General features: G+C 36.5%; 2 protein-coding genes across 3 annotated transcripts in view; both read right to left on the bottom strand.

Moving 5' to 3' along the window:
• Positions 1-18889, bottom strand: part of RBP1 (retinol binding protein 1) — a 30660-nt gene extending 11771 nt beyond the window's left edge. Inside the window, exons 1-2 of the mRNA XM_063306113.1 lie at positions 18817-18889; positions 18051-18229 (exon numbers count right to left, since the gene is read on the bottom strand). Coding sequence (XP_063162183.1) covers positions 18051-18229; positions 18817-18889 — 252 coding nt within the window. The remainder of the gene's footprint in view (positions 1-18050; positions 18230-18816) is intronic.
• Positions 18890-21729: 2840 nt separating this feature from the next.
• Positions 21730-25630, bottom strand: part of NMNAT3 (nicotinamide nucleotide adenylyltransferase 3) — a 43903-nt gene continuing 40002 nt past the window's right edge. For both annotated transcript variants that reach the window (XM_063306711.1, XM_063306712.1), the window contains exon 5: positions 21730-22389. In XM_063306711.1, the coding sequence (XP_063162781.1) occupies positions 22049-22389 (341 nt within the window). In that variant the 3' untranslated portion in view covers positions 21730-22048. The remainder of the gene's footprint in view (positions 22390-25630) is intronic.

Genomic DNA, 25630 nt, shown 5'->3' with positions numbered 1-25630 from the left:
GTATTTTCAAGGTGATCTGTAGCTCTGCCCATAGCTGTGCAAAATGTTCATCACTGTGATGAAATATATACTTTGTACATTTAATTTAAGTATGAAAACAGAAGATAGAAAAGCCATTTGAAAGGACCCAAATACCTTGGAAAAGTAATGTAATATTGTGATGTGATTCAAATGTATTAATTAATTCAAAAACATTGGCATTTATGATTAAATGTGGTTAAACAAAAGTCCTTCCTTCCTTCCTTCCTTCCTTCCTTCCTTCCTTCCTTCCTTCCTTCCTTCCTTCCTTCCTCCCCTTTCTTTCTTTCTTTTTCTTTCACAATACCCATTTCAAGAAGCTATAATCAGAAAGAACCCTATTGGGATTTACTCTGGGAGAGCAAAACTAATACCTAAAGAACTTCATTATTTTTTGCTAACTAGAATTTTTTTGCTTAGAGACTCCTAGCCCAAAGATGTACATTTTATTTAAAATGTAATTTAGCTTCATAACTTCTAAAATTAATATTGCTGGTTCCATTTCCAATTGGGCATGAAACATACTAAATCTTCCCTGCTGTCTTCCATCTCTTAAAATAAACATTGAGTTTAAAAGTTATGATTGTAAGCATTTCCCATGGCCCTCAGCATTGACAATAGGAGGGAGTAAAAACTGTCTATGAGAAAAGAATAGGCAAGGATAGCTAAACCCACAGCAGGCTCAGAGAATTCCCTAGAAGATGACATGTGTTCACCCTGGAGATAATACCTCTCTTGAAAATTGCCCAACTTGCCTAATTTCTAAACTATAAGCGTACGGGCTCCCCTTTTGTTAGAGCATGTTACTTTAGAAAACAAAATATTATCTGGGAGTGAAACATCTACATCAGACTTATCGTAGTCAGGATGCTCAGTATGTTCTTTGATAGGAAACTGTTCTCAGAATCCTTCTAGTCACTTTATGCTTTCCTGGTGGTGCTACCTATTGCATTATCACTTGGACCAGATATGATCCAATTGCCAACATTTTTCAGCATGTTTATGCTGGCTTGGGTAATATCTGGAGAGCCAAAGATTCTCTACTTCTGCTCTGGATATTATCATTCTTCTAGCCACTTGAGTATTATCTTTAACAAATCATAAACCATACACTCCAAGCCAGCTGACGTGATAGAAAATCAACAGTAGCTATAATATATGCTTTGTGCATGTGCATCCCTGTCTCTGTCACGCATACCTTTTCACCAATTCCCACACAAGATTGGATCTATGATATGCTAAGATCATCTTTAGCTGTTGCCAGACAAAGTGATTATTGAAATCAACCCCCCCGCCCATTTGTTTGCTTTAATATATCAAAAAGGAAGCTCAAAAGGGAGGATAACATGACAAGAAAACACACAAACATAGATTATATTGCCAATGAGATTATATTACAGACAATGCAGCCTAATTTTTAAACAGACCATTAAACCTGTCTTAACCACACAAAATAATAATTAATCCATTACTTGAATAAAGAGATCGTAAACAAAAAGCAAACACATCTGTGTAATCTAAGGTGAAAATCTGGGGTACATCTATTTCATTAATGAAGTGTGACCTTCTTTGTTACCCTCAAACTTGAAGATCCACAGTTCTTTATACAGTGATGTGCATTTTGGTAAATAATTCAATACACATTTGTTTATCTTCCTCCTTACAACTTGCATATAGAAAAAGCTGCAATTGCTCATCCTGTAATTATTAATATACCTTAGTTACTCTCTTTCACATAACAGTAGAATGAAAAAATGGGGATAAACTCTAGGAAGCAGGATAAAAGGTAAAGGTGCATAGTCACCATAACAACCAGGGACCAGTCCAAGGCCATCCAGACCCAGCCACATTGGAGGCAACACGTGTCATCCAGTTTTGTTTCAGGGCAGCCACGACCCAATTCTGAGGGTAAGGAACTTAACAGCTGTTCTTTGTCATGGTCAGATCACTTCCTAATTGCTATTGAGTAAACCAGTCCCATCAGTTTCTTCAGAGAAGTTGAATCTATTTGATCAGTCCACCCTCAGGAGTAACAGATCTACTCAGTTTCCAGAGGGCACTCAGAGAGTTTCTTGAAGCTATGTTGGCAGGTCTCCTGAGGCCTTAGCTGCCTGATGAAATAGGGGAGCAATGATGGGCTAGTATTCATGGTTAGTTTGAGTGTGTATGAGTGTTCTTGGCTGCTATTTTTCTGCTATTTCTCTTAAGTTTGGTTTTTTTTTGTTGTTTTTACTCTGTTTTGTTAGTCACCCAGAGTCATGTATATGAGATGGCGGCCTATGACTTAATTAAGTAAAATAAAATTGCCCCTGGATGGCTTCTCCCAGTTTGATCTGAGGGGTTAATTGATTTACTGATGTGATAGACTACAGTAATGCAGCTGGTTGTCAGGAAGGAGGGAGCACATTCCAAAGGGGAGGGGCAGGGCAAGAAACGCCATAGCCCAGAGATAGAACATGGGAAGACAAAGAGATTCAGAGTAGTCCCACCCTAGAGCCCCCCAGGTTATTTCCATTAGGTTAGAGTAGAGTGGATTGAGTCTGGCAAGATTGATGTCAGGCCCAACGCAAGAACAATGAGGAATCAGTCCAGCCAAACTTCAGTTCTTTATTTGAATAGGAATTAAGTTGGGCATGGTATGCCACTCAGAGTTGGCTTCCATTCGAGTGGTTTATAAGCCTTGTAAAATAAATACATTAAATATGGATCAAACCTGATTCTATGTGTTCTCATAGAATAACATGTAGTGTACAATAAATAAATGTTGCTGCTTTTCCTTGGTGTTTGGAACCCAAATGAATATAGGGCATCAGAAATGGAGAACATGAAAGTTGGTACAGAAATGTTTATTCTCATTCAGTTTGTAGAACATTGAGCAGACAAAGCTGCAGGGTTTGACAAGAATGCCAAAGTTCTATTTACAAGACCCATCTTTTCTCCCATTTCAGCTTCACATTCTCCCAGTTGTAGGGAATATTTCAAAATCCTGGAGGAAATTCAGGTAATGTTTTTAATTTGTTGCTGCTGTGAGAAGCAAGCTGAGAGCCAGTGGTTTTCAGGCTAGAGTGGGCAGCTATGCAAACACACAACAGCCACTCAGCTTCAAGGCCACCAAACAGCACACAAAGAGTCTGTTAATTTGTGGGAAGAAAATGCTACGGACTTGAATAACTCTGAGCACAAGAGGCACTTACACCCTTATACCAGCAGTGGACAATCAACTGTTCTGTATAGCTTCACTCTAGTTTGCAATAACAATTCTTATCCAGCTGCATTGAGCCTGGGAGACTTCTGCAGAGACTTAGCTTAGGGAAAGAGTTTAGCCGTGTAAAGAGTTTAGCGACATACCATTGAGTCATGGTTGGAGAACCTTGACAACTGATGCTGTTGGGGCTGAGGACAAAAATGATGAAGTTAAATTATCTTCCTTTTCTGCATGATGTGGGAAAACTTGTACTGGAGTAATTATTGCAAATAAAATAATGTTCACTTTGCAGATGACAGTGCAATAATGAAAAGCTTGAGAAATAGGGCATGTCAAGAACAAATGAAAATGTTTGAAAGCCATATTATTTTCAAATACATGCAAAAGATGGATGAAATGTTTGAGTATTATCTTACAATCCAAGGACTTCTAGCAGGATTTGTGTTTGGGGGTGGGGCACAACAAATGCACTAATTATGTATAGGATTCTTTGCAATGTCAGGGGCAATGAAATCTGGAATTGAAGGAAATAATTCTGTTTGGAATCCTCCAAATATTTCATAAAAGTCCATTTTTATCAAAGTGTGCATATGTTAATTGAACCAATCCCATTGTTTGTGATCCAAAAGGACAAATTAATTACACTCTCTGCCACAGAGCATGCATCTCTCTGAGCTTTCTATCTTAACAATAGGGGGAAATATTTAAAAAGTAGCATTCTCTATTCTTCTTATAGGAATCAGGCTGAGGGGATGAGCTTAAGAGTATCAATTTTCCAAGTGGCAAAACCAGAGCAGAACATGATCTGATGCTTTCCAGCAGCGAGAACTGCCAATCTAGGATTAAAGCAAATTATATTTCAGGTGGCAAAAGTTCCCTTGATGGAAAGGAAATTGTAGTCACTGACATGATGTCTCACCCTCAATTTAATTTCTGAAAATGTTAAAATTTATACTTGATTTGTCCATTGAAGTGGACAAGAAAACAGTAATTTTGAGATGCTCTGCAGAAAGCACCATAGACTAGTCTGAAATGGAGACTGAAACCATCAACCATTGATCACATTTATTACTATTTATTTATTTATTTATTTATTTATCTATCTATCTATCTATCTATTTATTCATGAAATTTTGCCACCGCCCATCTCCTCCCCAGAGGAGGGAGCTGGGTGTTTACAATAAAGGTAAAATATTTAAAATACAATAAAACTATAAATAATACATAAAATATTATTAATCATTAAGTGCATACCCTGCCTTTCTGCTAAAGTAAACATTCAAGGCAATGTACAAAATAGAACATAACAAATAACAAAAATACAGATAAAATAAAAATTAGTATCAGTTAACATTAAATGCTTGGCAAATGAAATGCATTTGGAAAATGATTTTCCTAAATATTGGAAGCATGTGAGCCCAACACCCCTCCCTGGGGAGCATATTTCATGGCCTGAGAGCCTAAGAAGAGAAAACCCTCTCTCATACAGTATTCATGAAAATTTCTGTGTATGGTGAGACAATTTGAAAGCTGAAGTACAGATCTACGCTGATATGATTGTGCAGGCCCACTCTATTGCAGATAGGAGAGTATTACAAATCAAGCATGAGACAGCTGTTGATTCTTTGCAATTACTATGCAAATAAATTGTCAAAATGTTGGCATGAGACCCATGTTGAGTGTCTTGATAAATGAAGAGATGGGTTTACTGTGGTTGAGAGGTTCCTTTTTAAGGACAAGCTAAGCAGTGATTCCAGAGCCTGGGATGTGTCATATTGCCCAAGATTCATGAGGGTTACTTAGGCACTGAAAAAATATTAGAAGCAAACACAAGATTTCACAATCTAGCCATGGTTCAGTCAGTATACTGCCAAATGGTGGCATATTGTTCCATCTGTTTATATATGAATCTGCCAGCAGCCTGAGCCCCTGGACCTTCATTCAGTTCCATGAAGGGTAAACGAGAGGATCAATGCTGATTTTTTTTTTTAAATCCAAGTTATGCCTAATAGTTGTGAACTATTTTAATTTATATTACGAATTCTGGCCTTTCTATAATACTATAAGTACATCAATGACTGTTGGCTTGAAGGCATGACATTCTTCAAGTAGCTGTTAGTAATAATGGGCCTCTGTATTCTTGAGTGGAGTTCAGCTATTTTACCAGGGAGGAGAGTTTGCATTGTTCCCCATCAAATCTATGTTTCCCGCAATCCAATGGCCTTAGAGAAATGTCAAATCAAACAGTAAACTATCTGTTGAAAAAAGCAAGGTACGATGGAGCTCCATTTACCATAGCACACATCTAGACAGCAGCTATTCCCAGCACATTTGTTAATAAGCCACAATATATGTTACACATTACCCATAGCTGATGCATTGTTTCTAGGAATTGAAAATAAAAGTACAAAGAAAAGGGAATCCATTAAACGAAACAGAGTGTTTTGACCTGTGGGCTGTGAGCTTCCAGAATTGAAACCTGGATATCTTGCTTATCTGAGTAGCCATAGCTCTAATGCCAGAACGCTATTAAACAAAGAGTTATAACAGTTATACAACTGCAAGGGGGCAGGTGATGAAATGTTTCATGATGTCATAGCACTGCAGACTTATGGACTTGCATCAGTTATTCTTGTATCATGATGTTACCATGACTGGTCATTTTCCTGTCATCTTCCTATCTGTGCATGCCCATGGTTGTATTACAGTCTTACTCAGTTTAGACAGATTAAGGAGAGCACTACTGACGTAAGTGTTGGGATCCTCAAAAGATGTCTAATGTCCTCTTAGGCAATTTACCACAAAATACTTCAGGATGGCTCTTAAATACCTGATTCACCTGCAATGCCAGAAGAATAGAAACATCTTCAAAACAGCACGATACCAGAAGACAGCAAAGGCTGCAAAGATACTCACAGAAAACTTAAGAAACTTGATATAGTGTAGGTTTTGTGAGTGATGAAAAGCTAATATTGAATGAAATGTGTGTAACCTCTGCACATTCTTATTAGGAAATAGGTTTTAGGTTCACTTTTTATTTAATAAGGGGAAATGTAATAATTTAGAAATCTTCCATTGTAAGAATGGACGGGCCATACTGTAGGTCAGGGAGAGGACTTAACCTAGTTATATGGATCTCAACTGAATAGTATTCAACCTACATTAAAATATATCATATCATTGTCTGCAACTCAAACTAATATCATTGCCCAAAACTTGATTTCTAGAAAGAATTCATACACCCAAGTTTTCAGTACTATATTTTTCCTCTTAACTCTATTCCTTCTCTGCCTCTTAGAAGTCTGATTGTTTCATGTATACATTTCAGTAAAATATTAAGCCTTTTGGAAGCTCAATCACTTATTTTAAAGGTGCTTTTTTTTAAAGAAAAAGAATAAAAGGTGCTACTAAAAATTGGCAATTTGACAATAAATTTTAGCAGCATGATCTTGCAGTGCTTTCCAGGGTCTATAACAATCATTCTGGGCAGGTTACCCAGACCTATGTTAAAATTAACATTAGTTCTCACCTTAGATTGTACCTGATGTTTTGTTTCTATACTTCCATCTGAAACAACATGTAAAAAAGAAACTAGAAAATGAACACATTGTCTACTAAGGTCAGATGAGTCAGAAATTGTAGAAATCTTGACATGGTTCACTATAATTTCTTTTCACCTGCTCATACACTAACACTTGTAATGTTTTCTGCCTAGCTTTCTTACAACCTTACACCCATGGGAATGTAAAATTGTAAAGAGATTTGTGTTAAGAAGAATCTTGCATATTCTTAAAGTGTGATTAGCACATTTCTTTGTGCTTTTCCCACTTTTTTTTACAAGGAATATATTTCTACTGAGTTTTACCAAAATTCCAAATCATTACAAGTTATGAGCATAGTAGTAATGCATCTCTGTGGATTATCTATAACCCACATTGCTTTGGCACTTCTAGGGAATTCAGAGTCCAGTTGTTTTCAACTATTGTGGAGCATAAATCAGTTTCATGGTATGTCTTCCTGGTTCAACTGCAATGGACTGTATGTAACAAGGCCTATAATTTCTACCATGAGGATGCTAAGGATGTATGAGACAGACAAGTTAATGAGACCTGCAATAACCTGGAGAGAGGCACAGCTGGGTGAGGTAAAGGCTGGGAAGCACATACACACATTCTTTGAAACATTAATTCTTTTTATACTTCTGGTGATTTAGATTCACTAGTTTACAGTTATTTTAAAACCTTTGGAAATACGGAAGTCTGAAGAATGTAACTTCAGAACTTCATACATGTAACTGGATGAAAAGCAGAAAGCATCATACATTCTTTGACTCTTCCTGCAGTCACTGAGGTAATTCTTAACAACCAGAATCCTGTCCTTTAAAACTGCACTCTGTAGAATCTACATCTTTAAATAATTCAATATCCTATTTGAATATACATATCAATTAGGAGCTCTTCAGAGATGTTTCTTTGGCAACTTCTATTCTAAAAGTTTGGGGAAGGACAAACAGAAGGATTCCTTCACTAACAATACTTTAATAATAGTTATCTGAATATCTTTAAGCTGCTAAATGAAATCTGTCTTTTATTGTTTTAATGGATTGAGGCTCTCCAGATGTTGAAGAACTACAACTCCAAGCGACCTTAACAGCATGATCAATGAAAAGAGATGCTCCAGCAACATCTGGACAGCCATATTCCTTTCCTTAATGCTTTCAGAGAACCTTTTAGATTCTGACGTGGTGATTATAAAAACATGTAATTGGAAAGAGTTCTGTTGAACTTAAGAGAATTTATATCTGAGCATATATGACATATCCATTAAAATTACCAGAAACTGGTCTCAACTTGAAACATATTTTTCCTTTTTAAAAATGTGTATTGGATTCATATTTGCTACTATTATGTGCTGGTACAGAAAAATAAATAAAATTCATGAGTCTTTCCCATCTCTAACTGGATGGCTGGACATTGGAATTAAGTTAGCAGTTCCTGTCAGGCAGAGAGAGAACAAGTGCATATAACTTACAACAAGAATGTAGCTGCTAAGTGTTGCACTATCCAACCTGTGAAATAAATTGGCTTATTTCTATGGATATTTACCCCTAGTCAGGACACCAATGAGCATTACAATGGAACTTTTCCTACATTTTGCTTTTAATGCCAATGATTCCCTTGTTTTGCTCATCTACTAAGAAAAGCAGTGTAATCAATGTACCCTGCAGATCTTCAGCTTAGTGCCCTCTAGATATAACAGACTACAAAATCCATGATTCACCACATGAGAATTCTGGAGATCGTAGTCCTAGAATATCTTGAGAGCAGCAATTTGGGAAGACTGCTCTAAGTCCTCTTAGAAGAAACACTCTTTCTATTAAAGGTAATACAGCTTCATTAGGGTTCCTGCTATTAAGCAAATTGTCACTAGTTTATGTATGCTGGAGAGCATCAGCCCCAGGCAAATTAGATTCAACAATAAATGCAAATTACACTAGTTATGATATTGCTTTCACTGTAGATTTATTAAATTGTGGCAATTAGTAAAAAACAAAACAAAGCTGTTATTTAGATTATTTGTATTTCCTCAGTGTGTTGTGCCTGGGCCAAGCAGTGTAGAAATACATAAGATCAAGAATATTGATCTTTGCAGCTTACTGAGGTAGTCATCAAAGTAATTGTTTTATTAGAAGACAATGTATTTTGCCCTTATGATCTATATGCAAAATCCTTTGGAACCTTTATAAAGCATTCCACATTTTATTGATACTCTATTCTCTGACCAAGTATCTACAATGATATGCAGGGCCACTAAAAATATTTCACTTCTGACTAAAATACAGCTTAATGAAAAAAAATATTTGTCAATAACCACTGACCTTTAACAAGTTTTACTCTGTATTGGCCAAACATGCATTGGTGGTTGCCATCTCTTCCTTTTGCTCTTTTACATAGCAACTTTCCCCAAAGCCCACTACCAATCTACAGTGTCTTCTAGAAACATCCAACCATTGTTGTACTAAAATAACAGCAATGAGAACAGGCTTTCTGACACTTCAGCAATGGCAGGATGATGTTATGACAATGCTATAAATCACTAGTAAAGGAATGGCCTATATGACTGCTTCTTAATTGGTTTTATACCATGTCTGCCTGCTCATCCCTTCCATATAGCTATGAGCTCTTCATCTGCAACAACTTTAGAGTTCCACAGTTGCTGGCAATAATGTTGTCCTCAAGAGAACCTTGATACAGGATTTATAGTGTATCACATTACAGGTTGCTGCATCAAAGGAGCCCTACATTTGGTGTGGAGGAGACAGAACAGTCATTCTTCCTTTCTAGAATAAAAGTTAGATTCTCTGAGGCAGGTACAGTATCACTGAAAGCTGATATGGCAAACATTTGTTCTGAATACGTCACTGCCAAGGGGCATGAATTTGACATGAGACTCACTATAATCTCCATTTTTTACCCTGTTTCCTAGTAACAGCATTAAATAGAAGAACTTGAGGAATGTCCCACAAGAGATGCCAATTTACCAGCCTATAAAAAAATTCTGACTCCTATTAAACCTCCTAATTAAGGTACAAAGGTTCCTTTGTTAATATGTACATGAATATAAGAATGGCACAGGAACCGTATTGTACTGGGCCCATGCAGCAGACCAGTCTACAATCTTATCCAACAAGAAATCCTATCAGTAGGAAATGAAACTTAAGTAGACCTGTGAAAATAAGTCTAATTGAAAAACTGAAGCAATTTGCTTCACTAACTTGATTAGGAAAAATCGGTTTGGTACCCGTGCAGAAGGCAATCAAATTGTTAAATCAATTCAATAAATTGATTTGGAAATTCAATTCAGTGCAGTGATTTGATCAAATAATATTTGAATTGAATATGTGAAACACACATCTCTACTGTAAAATTAACAACCCACTTCTGTTGAGTAGCTGAACACAAATATCTAGCCTTTAATGACTGACTGTCTCTAAATATGATAATTTCACTTCAGTATAACATCTTCTAGACATTGATAGATAGTTTTTGCTTCCATACAAGGTCAACAATGTCTTCTTTTGTCTTCATCTTTCTGTCCAAAATCACACTGAAGTTCTTACAATCTAAAACAACAAAAAAACAAAACCCCAACCTTTGCATTTATGTGACTTATGACTAAGAGTATATAATGATAACTAGAAAATGTTTCCAGTCTCTGCGTTAACTCATGACCTAGTAACTACATTTGATTTATGTTCATTAATATAAACATATTCCAATTTACTACTTGGATGTTATACTGTAAATGAGTCTCTTATTCAATGGACAAGTAAATATACCTCAACGAGTTATAATCCTGAAATAGTGTGACTTCCCCTATATGTAGTCCAAAACACAGGAAAAGGACTAGATTATAATCTGAACTACAACATGATTGGGGGAATTGGCATGCAAACAATTACTTCATATTTCCTAGCATTATGGCACAATTTTTCCTGAATCATAGCATGTAGGCCCAAGGCAGACTGAAAGATTCTGAAAACTGACAGCAGAGTCAATTTTCCCCTCCAAAACTCTACTAAAATACCAGTGATTTGTTAACAGGCAGATTCTAGGATACAATCCTCACTCATGTTTATGGCAATAAACTTATTTAGCAAAAAAGCAAAATGTAAGTAAGTATATTATTTCATTATATTTAGTGATTTGCTTTATTATTTGGTTTTGTGCTATATTCTGGAAAATGTTTACAATGTATATCTGGAAAATGTTCTGGTGGATCTACAGCAGAAAAGGAGTTTCTCAGGAGTGGAGCAACCATTGAATATAGGACTGTTTGTGGAGTCCTTGGTGCTGAGTTTGGTTGTTTGCTTGCAGATGTTTCATTACCTGACTATGTAACGTCATCAGTGCTAATGAGTGTGGGGTTTGTTCCCTGTTTATATACAGTAGCTTGCCCTGCCAGTGTTGGTGGGGTGTGGTTTTCTCCTTGGTAGTACTCTTTGAATGCAGCTGAATCCAAGACAGTGTGGTCAATTCTTACCAATCATGTTTTCCCCCTAAATAGACCATCTTTACCGTATGAAATTTAAACATTATGATGGTACGTTATGAGATATTCAAAACAACTTTTGGGGCTGGCAATTTTTAAGTTTGGCTTATTTCATCCTGAATACTTTCCAGAAGCAGACAGAACATGAAGTGAGGGAAATACTGTAAGAATTTTTTTACAGTAGGAATTTCCTTACTGTAAGAATTTCCTTACAAGAGCCTTGTTGGATCAGTCTGACAGCTCATTTAGCATCACAGTTGCCAACTAACTACATCCAGGAAACTGATTCCTGATCTTGAGGACTGAGATCAGTTTCTTCAGTTCTGGTGAATAAATGGGGTACAGAAGTTGTGTTAAATCAGTGATCAAAAAGTGCAATTTTATACTGACAATGGTGTTTAGAAAAGAGGTTTATAAAGGATGTGAGAAGACATCAGTTGTTTCAAAAAGATTGGAGTAGGTAATTTAATGTGACTCAGAATGTAGGCATTATAATTCTAATGACTGAAATAAGGAAAATTAAGAAAAATAGGGAGAGTGTACCAAACAATGTATTATTCCATTCCCTTTAATGTGGCTGCCTGCATTGATTGGATTGCTTCTATTTTTTTTACTTATCCTAAGATTGTAGGGATCTAATAAAAGGAAAATCTTCCATACCACTTTTGCTATCTGGACAGCATCATATATAGCTATATCTCTAAAAATTACTAATTTAACTAGAGTGAAGAGCTGCCAGATATTTTTGTATAAACATGGTAGATTTGGTTGTTTCAATATGGCCCAGTGGTTGCAAATTACACAAAAAGAGAGGAAAATACGGAATATATATAATGCATTGTACACATAATACTGTCAGTAGCATAGATGGTTATTGAATTTTCCAAGCTTAGGACAAAAGGGCAAATTGTTGCCTTATAGAACTACAATCTTAAACTTGAAAATTACTTCTTCTTTTTGAGTCAGCAAGGAACCAATGGAAGAGCTAAGCTGCAATCACTGATAAAGGATCAATACTCAGAAAGATGGGAGTATAGAAAGCTCATTTAATAGCGAAGGAAATAATTAATTATAAGACAAATGCATGAAATAAAATTGTATGCAAGGCTGTGTACTTCATGGAAGAGTTTCAAATCAACCATTTCAGTAAATGGCATTCTCCTTTGCTCTTTATGCTTTGCATAAATTGCTTTTCAGTATTCTAATGAAAGAGTTCAGGCACTTTTAAAATGTGGAATGCTTACTGTGCAGCCTTGAAAAGGATAAAGTGCCAGATTATAGTGCTTAGCTGGTGTGAGCACGGGCAGGGATCAATTTTTAAGCCCACTGTCATTTAATTTATGTAGAATACTTAATGATTTACCCTGTGTATGTATTAGTAACTATAAACAAATTGCATTATTGTTTATGCATACTTAAAATCCACCCACTGCACATTAGAGCCAGAAAGGAAAACTTTCCTTACCAAGTTTTCAGCAATCTTATTCTCTTCCCACAGCTGTGTGGCACCTCTGCCTATGCCAGGAAGTTGAGGGCAGTAGTCACTGTTTCAGGGAGGGGGGAGAGCCATGAAGAAGAGGATGGTAATGCAAAAGAGCAAGGCTACCTCATGCCTCTTGGCGGTAGCAGAATTCACTGCTTTTTCTCCTAAGGTTATTTGGTCTTTGTTTTTTGAACTGCACCAAGGCTTGTTTGGTATAGATGGAAACCACGATGCCAAGTTTTGGCAGTCATGCCCCCAGGTTTTAGAGGAGAATATTTGACCACACACACATAAACACAGACCAAAAAAAAAAAAAGGTTTTCTTGCTATGGTTCAATTCTGAACAGTCAGTTTCAAATGATTTAAATAGCAGATATAAAGAGTAAATTTAAAAGATGCTACAGAATTAAAGAATTAAAATGAGAAATCATGAAAGAGAAAAGTACTAACATTTTCCTCATTTTTTTATTTCAGACGACAGCAGGAATTTTGAAATGTGCCTGAGGTTTTAGGAGCAAGTTAAAAGAGCAGTTTTCACCACTGATACACAAACCAGGTTCTCTACTATTAATGAATTCATGATTACAGTCCCTTAGCCAAACAGAGGAAAATTTGTCAGTGGGTCACAGAGGGGCAGGAACAAAGCAGTGTTATGGAAAACAGATTCCTTCCAAGAGCCACCTAATCTCAGGTGCATGAACACTTCTTTGGGACTTTATTTAAGTCAATATAATATCCTTATACATAGACTTTGTATGATAATGTAGTCATGTATGATGTCATCACAAAATATATAATCTATGAAGCTAGGTGAAGGCAATATCCTTTGAAAAGTTTACTGCAGTCTAACTTCTACTTTGATTTTTGGACTGAGTTTGAGATACAAATAGTTGAAGACATGAGTCTTATTCCTTTGGCAACTAGTTCTCCAAGTCTACCTACTACATCAACCAGTGAACATGTTCAGAGCACACAGTAGTAGCAGGTGACCTAACCAGTTCAGGTGATAAACATATAATTGGGCACATAAAAACTTATCACAGAGATAACTTATACATACATAAGTGCCTGTCATGCTACTCCCTTTTGGGGTAGGCACCAGGCTAGTAACCAGGAGACTGTGAATTCTAGTCCCACCTTAGGCATGAAAGCCGGCTGGGTGACCTTGGGCCAGTCACACACACTCAGCCCAACTCACCTCACAGGGTTGCTGTTGTGGGGAAAATAGGAGGAGGAAGGACTATTAGGTATGTTCGCCGCCTTGAATTATTTATAAAAATAATAAAGGTGGGATAGAAAATAAAAAAATAAATAAATTATGCAAAACACAAAAAAGGAGTAAGAAATAGTAACAAAAGGAATTAAGGCATGGGATGATTTCAACTACTGAGGCCCAGAACAGGGATAACTAGCTTAAGAGGAAGCTGCACTACTATCTGGATTCCCTTTTCTCCTGGCCCACACCATATCACTCTCAACAGTGTCAACAGCAGCTTCCATCACAGCATCCCAGAAAACCAATCCTGGCCCAGTTCTACTGACATCCCAACATGGTCCAGTCCACCACTTATTAGACCACTCATTAGCAACGATGTGCTGGCAGGGCACTCCCACCATCACAGCTTAGTCTCATTCATGCAATTATACTCTATTACAAACATTCCCATGCATATTAACCCTACCAAATTAACTGTCTTCTAACCAACTCAAGCCATTGACTAGCTCAGCCCAGTGTAATCCTGAGTCATCACTCAGTAAAAATATCCAGCAAAAGAGCTTCCCTAGCCCACTGAAAGAACTGTGGCTTCATTGAAACTCTATCCCCAGCCCTCCTGTTCTCTCACTACAGGGAGGATCTTCTTTGTTTGCTCAAGGGCACAATTTGAAAATCATCAGTTCAGTTGTCATTACCTCTCCCCTAATCTTCTGGACAGTCTTATTCTCAGCAGCAGTAACAACCTTCAGCAGTAACCTCCACAGCATCCAACTTTCAGCTGGAGCAAACTATGGCAGGTCTATTGATCAGCTCCCGTACTACTCTCCTGTACTATTGCTGGCTACTCCATTCCTCCTCTGAAGCTGATGGATTTAAATTATATGTAATGGCAGCATGATCTCTCTCACTAATGTCAACTACTGCCCATCATCCTAAGGCCCAGACTGCAGTCACTGTGCCATGGTGACTGCATTGCAGTCACATTGCAGATTTTTTTGTTATCATTCGTCAATGCCTGTGGCAGCATAACTATTTCATCCTTCCATAATGTTAATGGTGCAACTATCACAACCTCATGTTAGCCCTCAACTCATTTGTGTTCTGAAGACAGAGGATTCTTTCCAGAAGCTTCTCAGTGAAGACAGAAACAAGACCAGGACCAATTCCTTGGGGTACTACAGTCTTTATCCTTATTTTTCATCTGCTTCCCAGTATATTGTAAGGTCTCATTTCACAATGTACTTCATCACTGAACTGCCACCTTCATTCTCCCACTTTCACTTTCTCATTCTCCCTTTTCACTTCTACCATCCTTTCTCAATTACTTGTTTATATGGCCAGACATTTCAGACCAGAAAGAAGAAAAAATAATAGGGTAGTTACCAAGCCTATTTCATGTTCTTGCTTTATTTTTTGTTCATTTTCTACAATAGTAAATTTTCTTCTAATTCATCTTCTCCAAATCTGATTTCTCATAAATGTCTATGGACACAGTTACATAATATTGCTTTTTTGTTTAAATAATTGGCTTAAGAATAGATCTAAGTCAGTAGGTCTAATTTTTTTAGGACCTAACTGCATTACTACAAGAAAAGAGCTTGAATGTCTCCAACTAAAAAACAAGCTGATTACATCTTTGGTAGATTTACCAGACTGCTTTTTCTCAGGATTTGTGGCAAGCTGAATCCTAGGTGTTGTCTTTGTATAACAAGTTCACCGTTGATTGAATGAAAACATTGCAAAGCCTTTTTTTCAGTCACCTTATGCCTACTTAGGCATATAGCTAGATCCTAAGTTTGGAGCCTTCCTGGTTGCTGTTTTTTATTTTATTTTATTTATTTATTTCTGATTTTGGGCAGAAGACAAAAAAAATTTATATCAACTTTCAGGCCTTGACATGATCATCACTGTCTGCACTTCTACCTGTTTGTTGCTGTCTTATTTATTTATAGTGATCTGTATCCCTATTTTATTTTTAAAAGTGTGACAAGTAGCATGGGAACCAACAATTAAGTAAATGGTTTGACTACCATATTAAATAAGATATGCATTGAGCAGGAAGAATATAGATAATTTTGATGCAGTTTTCAGTAAAGTTCATGAAAATGTAGCTTTTGCTATTAGCAAATATGAACTGGAATATCAAGAATGCTTTCTTGAGACTGCAGAAAGGCTGAGATGGTAAATCTTAGCACTGAACAATTTGGTAATTGTGAAGTTCGAATAAATATACTGATAAATTAACTTCTATCCACACAAACCACAGCTTTCCAGGTTGGAAATTAGGATTGATGATTGTACTGGCAAACCAGTATAATATACTGAGGCTCAAATTAGCACTCTTTAGAATTGCAAATTGTGGGGATGATTTCAGGGAAATTAACCTGAAATAAAAATGCTATGCCATAACCAAATGCACGTAAACGCAATTTTTGTTTCTCACTGAGGCTTCTTTATTTCATTTGTGACTTGGTGCATTTCCTCTAGTGATTCCAAAACTGACTCATTTGTGACAAACCTGCCATAATGGAAAGATGCAGAAAGTAAGAATGAAAATCGTAACAACCAATCATAACAACTGAACCAAAATAAAAAAGTGGATTAATCAATTACAATTTGGCAGGCAAACCAGTATAATATAGTGGCTAAGAACTGATTATAATTACGGAAGCCCTGTTTCAAATTCTCCCTCAGCCATGGAAGCCCCCTGAATGACTTTGGGCCACTTACTTTCTTTCAGCCCAACTTACCTCATAGAACTGTTGTTGTGGACATAAAGATATAACCTGCTTTGGGATTTCAGAGAAAAGGGGAGATACTTGCAATTTACTTCCAATAAATCAGAAAATTTGTAAGACACATTTCCAGAGAATGGGGGTGCTTATCAGTGACAGCTCCTGTTTTTATGGAAGAAGCCATACTTATAGATGGATTCTTCAGACTGACACAGTATCTTCTCTTCATACATTTATACTATACTATACTATACTTTAGTATAGTACTGTACTATACTAAAATCTATAAATCGATTTTAAGCTATTTATGAAGGAAATATTAGCACTATTTAAAACCAAGAACCTGTCACTCAATTTCTTTCCATGTTACGTTCTGTTTTGACAGCCTAGTGTATGTAAGCAGTATTGCCTAGTGTCAAAACAAAATGCACACACATCTTTTCACCTTCTGTAATAAGAATCTTTTGTCTTAAGTGTAGAATGGAGCAGTGCTCACTTAAAATGTTTGTTGTTTCTCTTCCATTTGTAAAGCTTTCCCCATCTAAACAGCTTTTTGCAGCTGGAAATCCCTTGACCTGTGTTTGAGACTAACAAAACAGCAATATTTTAGGCTTTGATTTGGCAAGCCTGGGCTGCTAATTAATATTATTTCTTATCAAAGTCACATTACTGTTTCTCCATCAAAAGGAAGAAGACCGAAATGTCCAATTCTGTTAAAGTTGATGTTTCTGTTATAAATATCTTTTCAAGGCAATGTGCATTCATTCTTGGCTTATCCAGAATCATTAGCAAAAAATAAAAAGAAAAGCAATAAATGCCCTGTTGCTGTCACTCAGTTTAAGACAAGTGTTTCTACTCTACCAGTAATCCCATTCCAATGAATAAATATACCTGAGTGAAGAACTGTTTTATAAAGAGTAATAACCAAAATATGCCTAGAAACTAGTTTTGTAAATTTATCAACCTAACTGATAAATCAATGATTTTTGTTTACAGTGCAGTTCAGTGTATATGGATCTATCTTTAATCATCAAGATTTCCATGCAGAAATATATTCATAGAATTCTAGCCTTAATGAAAAAATATAGTTTGTACCCATTTACCTGAAAGTAAGGCCCACTGCATTCAGTAGGGCTTACTGCTGAATGTTATACAACTGTAAAAATTCAGCTGCCTGCTTTTTTGAAAATAAATATTGTACTGAACTTTTTGGCTAAAAAAAGTTGTTGAACACCAAAGCAGGAGTATGAGAAAAGTCTTGCCATAAAACCAGTGACCATAAAGAAGCAGGATTTTTAAGCTAATAATTTAGTCCTACAGGAGTAACGTTCTAAATCTTACCATACATTTGCGATCATCCACCCCTGTTAAATCCTCTTCAAATTCCTTCCCTATCTCAAAATCCATGATGTAGTTTTTAAAACTGCTTAGAGTTTTAATGATCATATGGTTTCCATCCTGAATGATCTCTTTGTCAGGTCTGAGCATACTGGCTATTTTTCTCACTGCAATATTTACATCTGGAAAAAAAAGAGAGAGGCTAGAACAATTTGTAAAATTAATTATACAAAATTTGGGGAAACACTGAAAACTGTGCTGCTGTTTAAATCTGAAATTCAATATAGGTTAATAATTGTTCATACCTCCTTTTAAAATAAAATTACCACATGTGGTCTGCAAAAATCCAGACAACCTCTAGATGAAGATAGAGAAAACTGGTTCTCTGCTGACTAGTGGACATCCAGAGTTTTCTAACCCAGATCTGGTTACTTACTCTTTAACCTGTGGAAATTTAGGGTTTAAATGTATGAAAAATTACCTTCTTATAGTTTAAAACCCACCCTTTCAAAGCATTAAGTTTTATACCTTATGCCACGTATAGTACTCATCCTAGAATAAATTTTTGATAATTCATCTGGATATTGCAGTTTGTACTTTGTAACTTCTGGATTTTATTTCTTTCTGAGTTGCTTCAATTCCTATTTAGTCAGAAAAACAATATTAATAAAGAAACTAGCTGCTAAGAGTATTTTCATGCAAAATGCACATCTATTGAAATTGTGTAATTCATCCCAAGGCTAAAATGAAAAAAGAAAAAAAATCTCACCTAGAGCTTTCAAATATTCCTCAAAATTCTCATTGCTGAGCATTTTCCAATAACCATTGAAATCTGCAGGCATTACTCCTGTTTTATTTCCAGTTAGAAATCAAAGCCTTTGACTAGTGTCTTAATTCTGCACCATCCAGCTCAGTGCCTTTTCTAGAAGCAAGTTTGAACTCTAGTTTCTTTTATCTGCTCCTCTAGCAGTGCAGTTAAGCTAGTCCCTTTAAGCTGATTAGCATTGAAATGTTACTTTTAAGTTCTCCCACAAAGCTGAACATTTTAGCTTGCAGGGTGGTTTGATTTCAATAGAATAGGTCACTGCCCTTCCACAGGACAGCTGTAAGGTCACTGATTATCTGTACAGAGATTTTAACCATATTAGTTCTTTGCTTTCAAACAACTAAACAAAGAAGATGGCTTTTAATGATACTGGTAAGTTCTACCCACTGTTTGGAGTGGGCATTCTATTTGAGCTGATAGGGATGATGCCAACTTACAGCCTTTAAAAACTGGTTTCCAACTGCACAAAGAGTTACACAAGTTATGCCACTAAAAAGGAATTGTACATTCCTTTATGAATAACTAAATTTGTTCTCCAAGCCATGCTTAATGCAATAATTCCTTAGTGATGGGAATTGGCAGGTGATATTAACTAGCTAGTTAATAGATGGCTGAAAATGTGCCAGACATTACTCATTCAGCCTTGTATTATTGGACTAACATCCAGCATCTCTAGCAGAAGTGAGAATTTTATTAATCAGAACACGTTTTCAGCCAAGAGAATGTGAAGTCTTTTCAGGCTGAGAAATAAGCAGTACTTCACAGAAACCCATTAACTCCAGTGCAAGTAAGCAAGTGAAGAAAAAAAAAATACACGTTGTACTGCATTATTCAACAATATGCTGTTGCTTGAAAGGAATCGCATTAGACTGTAAAGTCTTCACATCACTTGGAAATACAGCAGAGAAATTTAGCGATCTTACTGCAGAACAAATACTTTTCAGTGTAACATGAATTCAAGATTAAATTAGTTGGATTAGCTAATTCAGGATATTTCTTACTATGCCCCTAAATAAAAGGATCTTTGAAAAGTGTTATAATCCAGGTTCTACTAATGATGCCAGGGTAAATCATGTGTTGTTTATTTCATGTACTCATTCCAAACTCAGTCTTGAAGACTGTCTTTTGAGTTTGATTCATTTAATTCAGAGTTTTTCAGATTTTACTAGGATAGCATTCCAAAGCAATGTAAAAACAAAGCAAAATGAGTATTAAATTGAAGCAGATTAGGTTTAGCTTTTTTAAAACATAAATGTTCACTTTCCTGTTGAACGTTTGCTGTTTAACTATGTTGTAGTTATGTGATCGCTTGCTATATATGAGCTGGGTTATCAAAACAGTTTATTGAATTTCTGATTCCCTTTACCTAACATTTGAATCATTTGATTTTAATAGCTATATAGATACTGTGATTTGATCTGACTTCTTAAATGAAATGCCTTTGAGACAACATTGAAACTGAATGGTACCCATGAATCAGCTAATATGTTCAGATCAATATGTACCCATTAACTTCATAGATGAAGAATGTGAATCCAAGCCTCTGTGGCCAAAGTCCTTTCTACTAGCTATTAGTAGAGTGTATCTGAAAGTTGCCTAGAAAAGGCAATCTAAATTTATTTATCCTATGTTCATTCATTTTCTTACTTTTTCTATTTACCCTCAAAACAAAAAACAATGTTACTGGAGAATGACAAAGCTCAGACTGGCTTTCTTAAAAAAGAATACAGGAAACTGCATTGAAATTAGTTTCTGGAGGAAAGAAATGTTTTATCAGAAACATGTAGCATGCAAAATAATTTTTTATAAATTGTACACAAGCCAACATTTCTTCAAGCTTGAATTATATTCTGCCACGAGAAGATTGCAGACATATAGCAAAGTATGTATCCTTCAGAATTCTGACTGATATTCTTTTCTTCTCATAATAAGGGGGTTCAAAATGATTATGTAAATATTTTCCTGTTGTTCAGCAGCAGGTCAAAGGAGAGGAGGAAAAAAGCAATAAAAAGCATGTTTGCTGCTTGAAAAGAAATGCCAGTTCCTTCTTACTTAAGACAATGTTTGTGCTGACACCAGAGTTAGCATCAAGGACAGATTTCTCCATAACTTACCGACTCCACCATTGAAAGGCAATATGTCCTCAAGCTAATCAACATCTTTGATTGGCTCTGAGGAGCACAACTTTCACTATTGGAGCATATATTCAAGTTTCAGGCATGAGACAACATTTTGCCTGAATGGCATCCTGATGTTATCAGGTAAGCCTTGCAAATCTAGTGTTGACAACAGGATTGTTTATTCTACTCTAACATGACAATGGCTGACAATACTAAAATCGATGCATTAAAAGCATTATAGCACTGTGATATGATGAAACGTTTAGAGCAATAATTCAAGATGTCTAAAAAAATTCACACTGAAATGTTAACTAAAGATGTTACAACAGATTTTTCCCAAAAACCAAGTAAAAATACTTTTTATATTAACAAATTCTAAAACAACTTTACCACATTTCAATCAGCCCAAGGCTTCATTAAAAAAAAAAATCACATTTCCAGTGTGTATACATGACTCCAGTATTTTAAACTTTATAATCAGGTGACTTTGAGAGCCAGTTGTGTAGTGGTTAAGGCATCAGACTAGAAACCAGGAGACCATGAGTTCTAGTCCTACCTTAGGCACAAAGCCAGCTGGGTGACCTTGGGCCAGTCACTTTCTCTTAGCCCTAGGAAGCAGGCAATGGCAGACCACTTCTGAAAAAACTTGCCAAGAAAACTGCAGGGACTTGTACAGGCAGTCTCTGAGAATTGGAAATGATTGAATGGATTAAAAAAAAATCAGATGAAATCAGGGGAAGTTAAAATGGCTTTATTCATTCACTTCAACACAAGAACAGCATTTGTCATGAATTTTGACTGTGTATGTAAAATAGTTTTCAACACTGCAGAAAGTGGGCAAATTCAGTTTTAAATCAAACCTCTAGAAATGCTTACATTGTTATATGCAAATTTTCCATTTAGTGAATTTCTTCCAAATGATGACATCCAATAGACCATACACATACTCTTTCTCTCTTGGTCTCTTTGAAGAAGTTAACAGAAAGTGAACCAGTGATTGCTGGGGGCGAAGCACAGCACCAACAGTTTAAAGGGCTGCAGCAAATCCCTTTATTTCATTCACTGCTTTCTGTATATATATTGTGTTGCTTAATGTAAGAAATAACAGAGTCTGGAACCAAGTATTTCACACTTCGTCCTTTGCGCAAGGCATGCCTTATGCTCGTAGAACTGATTTCATTCTGAACCCACTCTTTTACTAAGTGGATATTATGCTGGCATGTATTTAAAAGCTCCGAGTTAGCGATGTACTGGGAAGGATCATGGCCAGCACGACTAATACAGACTAGTCCAAACCTTTCTACTATTTCTGTAATATGTTCTTTTTTCCAGAGGTTAGGTGTTTGAAAAGTCTTCAAAACATCAGCTCCACAGAGAAGTTTTAGCTCTGGAACAACTGCAAGAATGATGAGAATATTTTGTGAGAAATCTTATTTTTATTGTTTTTTTTCTTTTTGCTGACATGCAATCTTTGTTTAAGAATAAATATTAAAACTCAGTCCACCAACCTTTCTAGTCTCCAAAACCCAGCTGGCTACAAACACCTTCTTAATCTGTATTATTTCAAGTTTAAAATGGGAATTGTAAATCTCCAAACCCCTTTTCCTCACATAAAATGTGCACTGTCAATGGATCTTCATGCGTGCTGGTCAAATAATGTACATGAAGAACAATGTAATGGCATTTCCCACTTTATTTATTGAACACAATTTTACATATGTACAGCATTACTCAGTAGCAAAATCTCTCTCTCTCTCTCTTTCTCTCTTTCCATTGGTATACTGGATTTTTTTTTCTTTATTGCCATTGGAATACTTATCTTTCAATCTCCTAGAAGACTGAGAGCTTCTATTTCTGTGGTAAAAATTGCCTATATTTTGAAAACTGCTACAGTGAATGGCCCCAAGTCACTCCAGCACTTCACCACCCATTTTCAACCCAGCTTTGGTGTTGAACTTTGGTGTTGCTAGCTTGCTTTGACTTCACTCCTACCCTGCCTTCCTTAACCTTCCTTAGCCTGGTGGTTTTCTACTGGACATTCATCCACATGCCAATGCCAATATACCTTGCCTTTTCACACCCTTTTGGAACAAGCCCTTGTAGCACTGGATAGTCTGCAACATCTGTCAACTTTCCAACAATTTAAAAACTGCTGTACATTCTTTCTGAAGTTATGTGCCAGCACCCTGTGTCCATTTTAGTTCAGGTGGAGGCAATTTCATTTATACAGGTTTGACTTGCCTTGGAAACTTCCTTAGTACTTAACATACATAAATTCCTCTACTTGATACCAACATCTCATACATCTATTAGTACCCTTGACCCTTGTTTGTCAAGGTGGCCCTACACATGGAATAGATAGTGTAAGACACAATTCTGGCAGTCCTGGATTTCATCTACCCAGGAACATAAATTTGGCTTCTAGAACTGGCTGATTACATTTTTCAGGGTCACTGATGCCAATAGGAATGACAACCCATCCCTCTTTCCCAGCACTATCCAGACACCTCTCTAGTTGATGCATACTGTCTACAACCTTATCATTCAGATAAGTCACCATGCAGTCTACACACCTTTCACAAAATGATCTTTCTGTGTTTCTATTAATCAAATAGTTCACAAGCAAAAGTTATTCACTTTCTGTATGAGGGTATTTAGGTTCATCACCCAGATTGGATCGCTCCTATGAAAATATTTCCCTTATTATTAAAATAATGTCATTCTTATGCATTTCCCTGTCTTCCCTTTTACTCACCTTAGTAATGAATTCCCAATTGCCTATTTTCTGTTCTAAGTTCTGGCTTATACAGAACAGTTTATGCTGGTCTATTACCATAATAAAGATTTGATCTGACAGAGCTATTTGCTAAAGAATGGGTCTCTACCTGCTGCCTAATCATGTGATCAGTGAATCAGTGATAACCCCCCCCCCATTTCAGATGTTGTATTCAGATTATTATTAACATTAGTTTAAGATTCAGAAATAGTTCCATGTTTTACTTTCATGGGAGGATTCACAGTATTTCAGAAGAAGCAGCTTCAAATGAATTCTATTTAGACAAATTATGCCTCATCAGAAGCAACATTTGCCTATGGGACTTAGTTTAGTAGGTCTGTGCATGAACACTTGGATTCATCCAGAAAAATCACTCCAATTCTTCTCATTAAGATGAAGAGTCTCTGTGATTCTCCTCATCACAATGGTTTCCTCAAAATCTCTTGACAGTTCTAGTGGCCAGAAGAAGCTTCTGTACAGGTGGTCTTTGTCTAATGACCACTCATTCAGCAACCTTTTGAACTTACAATGGCACTGAACAAGTGGTAGTTACAACGTGTACTTATGGCCACTGCAGCGTCCCACAGTCACAAGATTGTGATTTACGACCTTTCCTGCCGGCTTCCCACAAAGTCAATGGGGAAGCTGGCAGGAAGTTGGAAGTCAGTCATGTGAGGTCATTGCTTAACAACCCACGCAGTCCTTGTTCAATGATGGCAACTGGGACTGCCGGAACTGCCATTGCTAAGCAGTGCGGTCAAGTAGTTTTTCGGCTTACAACTGCATCGCTTAACAACTAAGTTTCTGGTCCCAATTAGGGTAGTTAAACGAGGACTACCTATACATATACATTAAGCATGTGCTAGTAGAAATCCCAGAAGCATCATGAAGTGAAGCAATGTGTCACTTCGCTATTAGAAATCAATTTTATATCAGTGCTTTGCTTGAAGCTCTGTCAAGGCACAGCACTCCTTTGAAGCTTTGTACAGTCTTAAATTTGGTTTGGATTCAATTTTAGTGATTTGGAAAAAAAGGCCAATTTGTTTTTGACCTTTTCAGAAGTCACCAAGCCACTGCTTTCTTTTAAGTCTTGATTTGGATTGGGTTCTTGATTTTTTTTTAGTAAGAAAAAGGCATTTTTACAAGAAAAAATGCTGTAGATATGTATCAAAGGGAACATCTATCTTTTCCCTTTAAATTAGAAGCAGCTCAAGCCTTATTTGTGATGTGTTAAGCCTTTTTGCACTGTAATATTTCGTATAACAAATTCTTAAAGCTTGTAATGAGAAGATAGCAAACTTTGTAGGTCACATGCAAGTTCCTTTTCCACATTTTACATATATAGTATATACAGTAGCTATATAGAGAGCAACAGATATCAAAATCCAGACAAAAAATCATTTATTTTTCTTCTCCTGCAAAATTCTTTAGAACACAGAATTGGAGGGGCCACTCAGGGCGGCAACTAGGGGGGGCGCAACCGGGGCATGTGCCCCGGGCGCCACGCTGGTGGGGTGCCAAAATGAGCGCTGGGTGTGTGTGTGCCAAAATGGGCACGGAATCCATGTTTGCTCCAGGTGACACAGACCCTAGTTGTGGCCCTGGGGCCACTTAGGCCATCAAGTTTAACTTCTGTTCTGTGCAGGAATCCAAATCAAAGCATTCCAAAGTAGCTTTTGTTTGAACACATTCAATGAATGGGAGCCCACCACCTCTATAGGTAACTGATTTCACTGCCAAATTGCTCTTACCGTTAGGAGGCTTTTATTTCTAACATTCAGTCAGAATTTGTTTTTCCATAACTGAAATCCATTTTTAAATATATCTTTATTAAGAGTTTTTACATAGATAAAAGACAAAT

Source organism: Candoia aspera, chromosome 6, assembly GCF_035149785.1.
Source record: "Candoia aspera isolate rCanAsp1 chromosome 6, rCanAsp1.hap2, whole genome shotgun sequence".
NCBI classification, from domain to species: Eukaryota; Metazoa; Chordata; class Lepidosauria; order Squamata; family Boidae; genus Candoia; species Candoia aspera.
This window is presented reverse-complemented; position numbering and strand designations above follow the sequence as displayed.